Genomic DNA, 4,409 nt, shown 5'->3' with positions numbered 1-4,409 from the left:
AAAAAAAAAAAAAAACACATCTTAGTAAAACCAATACCTTCTGAGCTTTGCATCGAAGCTAAAAACACATCATAGTAAAATTAATACCTTCTCAGCTTCGTATCGAAGCTAAAACAAAGTATAAAAGGCAGATACTTAAATGTACGACCTCAAAAATTTATTAATATAGTGTACTTTTAGGTATGTTAATTGATAAAATTGAAAAAAACAATAAAGTGTGTAATATAAATTGGCCACTTTTAGAAAAATTCTACATGGATTGTTTATTACCAGAGATAATTGACTCTTCTTCTGACAAAGGACTATCCATAAGAACAGGCTTATAAAACTTAAAAATAGCACTGTGTAAATAATGTAATTTTGTAAATTGAATTCTTATAATTCAAATTAAAGTTTTATTGATAATTTTATAGCTTCAAAATAATCGATGTAGATGTTTTTCTTACTCATCGATAATAAATAATTTTATTATTTGTGAAATTATGACGCGTCTATAAGTAATTACGATGAGACTGCTGCTATACTACGGTTTTTATACTAAATAAAATAAATGTTTATCGTTATTAAATCAATATAATCGTATTTTATCAAAAAGTAAGGCAGGTATATAACCGTTTTTGTTATCGACTATAACACGACGAAAAGACTCCAAATAATGGACACTCACACTACTAATTATATACTTCTCACACAACGACACTGCGTAACATGAAATAATCGCAAAATTGTCTATATTGGACCCCTGAAAAAAGGCTGGGTACCCAGACGCCTTAATTTTTATACAAATCAATTTATCCAATTCTTAACTTAACTTAAATTAATGATTAATAAAAATTAATTAACTATAAGTACAACATTGATTTTATACACATGATTTCCATGATGATCAAAAAGACTGCATTTGTGAAATTATAAACATCAATGTAACTTACATTATGACATAAGCACATAAACAGGATATGCTTCATTTTTTAATTGGAAAATACCTAGAAATAAATGTTGTTTTAAAATTAACATAGTTGAAGCATTAATTAATTTTTTAATTTTCATTAGCCTTTTTTTATTTTTATTAGATAAATCGCTTAAATTGTATTTGTGTTAAGTTTTGTCCATTTAATCCGTTGAAATAGCACTTGGATAAATTTCAAATTAATTTACCGAGGCGCTATAAATGATTATAAAGGACATAATTTACATTTTTATTACTAAAACAATTACATTATATATGTTGTAAAAGATAAACTCTTACAGCATAAATAGTGTAAAGTGTATCGTGGAAACGTTTTATCAATTTTGGCTTATACGATATTGATGTATATTTATTATCAGGAATGTTTATATTTCTAAATATTGCTTGAAAAGTCGTTGAATGTAATACTATCGTTAGCTAGTAAAAGCTACAATGAAATAGTAATGAATCAGCTGATGAATGGTTATTGGGTGGTAAATATAAATTACTTTATTAAAATTATCAAAAAATAAATAAAAGTAAAATATACAATGATATAATAAAAAAAAAAAACTCAGTACAGGGGGCACAGTGGTGACGTGGCATAGTTATACGTGGATCACGTATAATGATAACTGACAGTGATTAAAATCACTATAAAAAAAAAAGGCTTCGATGCAAAGCTTTAGATAGTGGTCCACTAAAATTCATCAAAAAATTGGTGGATTATTCCAAAAGCTACATGATCTGCTAGTTCCTTATTAATATCTTGATTAAGATAAAGTATGTCGAATTAAAGAGGTATATAAATATTATTTCTCATAAAAAAATTGTATTCATCCATACGTTTTTCAAAGATTTATAGCGATATAAAGTTAAAAATATGAAAAAGAATTTTATTACAAAAATCGTATTTTTTTTTAATATTAAAGTTTATTACATAAGCTATAATTTAAGATATATAGAAAAGTGTCAGTATTTCCGGAACACTTTCAAAAATTAAGTTGAAAAAGTTCTACTTTCTATATGCTTTTTTATGTTTTGAACCCTCTGTATTAAGGAATATAGTCTGATTTAAAAAAAAAGTATGTCGAATGAAAGAAGTATATAAATATTTTTTTTTATAAAAAAAATGTATTGATCCATACATTTTTCAAAATGTAATAACATTTTTCAAAATGTAATAACATTTTAAAGTTAAAAATTTTAAATATAAAATCGAGAATTTTCACACAAAAAAATTGCACTCGATAGCCATTTTCACCGTGAAGACAAAATGAAGTTCGATATTTTTTTTCTTCATGATAAAGTATATTACATTAACTTTAATTTAAAATATATATAAAAGTGTCAGACTTTTCGGAACATTTTCAAAAATCAAGTTGAAAAAATTAATTTTTTGTAAAAAAGTTGTCATTTTAAATCCCCCCCTGTGGGCAAGTAAAGGGTCACATATAAAAAAAAAATATACCAAATGAAAGATAATGATATCGTCATTTTCACCACGAAGACAAGTCCAGAGGTCAAATTTTTTTTTTTCAAATTAAAGTGTATTACATAAGCTTTAATTTAAGATATATATAAAAGTGTCAGTCTTTCCGGAACATTTTCAAAAGTTAAGTTGAAAAAGTTAATTTTTTTTGAAAAAGTTGTCTTTTTAAATCTCTCCCTGTGGGCAGGTAAAGGGTCAGATATAAAAAAAATATATAAAATGATATGTAAATACATCATGCATCTATAAAAAAAAGAAATATATTGATATGTTCATTTTTGAAAAAGTTATAGCACTTTTAAGTAAAAAAAATTGAAAAAATTTCGAAAATTAGCAATTTTTAAATTTGTAATTTTTTTGGAGGTTTCCCCCATTTACGGGGAACGAGGGAAAATTTTTCAATTTTTGAGGTTAATGTTTTCAACTAGATACATTTTGTGATCTTTTGATATATCATTGAAAGAAATCGGTTCAGTGAGAGCTGAGAAAAAGTGGTAACAGACACAAAAAAAAAAAAACACATCTTAGTAAAACCAATACCTTTTCAGTTTCGCATCGAAGCTAAAAGACAATAATACATAAGTTTAATGTTCGACCAAGAGCAGTTCCATTTGTATAGTATTAAAAAAGCCTAAAATATAGAAACCCATCCGTCCTTAAACTTCCCGAAGCATAAAAATTCCCTAAAAAATGTATTGAAGGTAATGCCGTAAGTCTTAAACGGATTGTATTGGTTAAAATAAATAGAAATCAAATATTAAAATTATAAAAAAAAAATAAAATTATAAAAATAATTATCAAAAAATTTAGTTACCCGATTGACAAATGAATTTTGAAAATTTTCTTTTACAAATAAAACACACAAGAAATACATTTATACTTTGTAGAAATTTTTCTAGCATAATTGTTAAATATTTACACTGTTGAATTATAACGCTATTACGTCATATGCTAATTTGAACACGCACATATGTATTAAATATAGTTATAAATGTGTATTATTTATGTCATTAATGTAAGGAACTTTACTGACATTTTTTATTAGGAGATTAGTTAAATAATTATTTCCGTTAAATAGTGTCAATATTAAAATAATTTCGAATAGGAATTTTAATATATCATGATAATTATTTTTGTAAAATATTTCACAAAAATGTCATAAAAATTTGTATTTCTACTTTTTTTATTTAAATTTTATAATAAATTATTTAATTTCAATTATTTTAGTTTACTATTATACAAAATTCATAGAATAAAATATATCTGAATAACTTTTGTAGTTATCAGATTCATAAATTGTTAACAATGACTTAACAATACTTTTTGTAAAAAAAGGGCTTAAAAATGGCTACGATTAAGTGGGTCGACTTTGGGCAGTTATACCTATTTAATTCATATCAATCTACAGTATGATGCGGCCACATTGCGAATCCAGCTTTACCGCTGGATGGTGACACAGTTACATCTTCCCGTTTGTTAGAGGTCGTGCTACGCTGGATGACCATCGACGGAGTGAACCGGTATGACCGGACTATATTACAGATAATTTTGAGAACAAACAACTTACATCTTTGGCTATAATGGCCAATAACTTCTAGAAATCGAGATTTTGGTTAGTTTTTCTCTTTTTGTTTCAAAGAACATTGTATTAAAATTAATTTGATGTCGATTAAAGAAACTTTAAAGTGAGTAAGAAATTGCTTCAAACGAGGCGAGATTACAGTAATGAAGTCATTGATATCCATAAAATTTATTGAATCTAAATGAGATAAAAATCAAATGAGTTAAAAACATTTTTCTAACTTTTGTAAGGTATTATAAAATAAAATAAAATACAAAATCGAAAATTTGAACACAAAAACAGCATATTTTTTAATATGGTATTCATTTTCGCCAATTCGGTACAGGTTTCGTGGTACATAAAAGCATAATACCAACAATAAAGGACTTTAAGGATGTAAATCCTTG

At 25.5% G+C, this 4,409-nt stretch overlaps 1 protein-coding gene across 1 annotated transcript in view; it reads right to left on the bottom strand.

Moving 5' to 3' along the window:
• Nucleotides 1-3,330, bottom strand: part of LOC126905661 (uncharacterized) — a 34,940-nt gene extending 31,610 nt beyond the window's left edge. The window contains exons 1-2 of the mRNA XM_050685598.1: nt 3,256-3,330; nt 933-986 (exon numbers count right to left, since the gene is read on the bottom strand). Coding sequence (XP_050541555.1) covers nt 933-968 — 36 coding nt within the window. The 5' untranslated portion in view covers nt 969-986; nt 3,256-3,330. The remainder of the gene's footprint in view (nt 1-932; nt 987-3,255) is intronic.
• Between the last annotated feature and the right edge of the window lie 1,079 nt (nt 3,331-4,409).

Source organism: Daktulosphaira vitifoliae, unplaced genomic scaffold (genome assembly GCF_025091365.1).
Source record: "Daktulosphaira vitifoliae isolate Bord-2020 unplaced genomic scaffold, ASM2509136v1 Scaffold_4, whole genome shotgun sequence".
Lineage (NCBI taxonomy): Eukaryota > Metazoa > Arthropoda > Insecta > Hemiptera > Phylloxeridae > Daktulosphaira > Daktulosphaira vitifoliae.
Note: the sequence above shows the minus strand (reverse complement) of the source record. Positions and strands in the feature narration are given on the sequence as shown.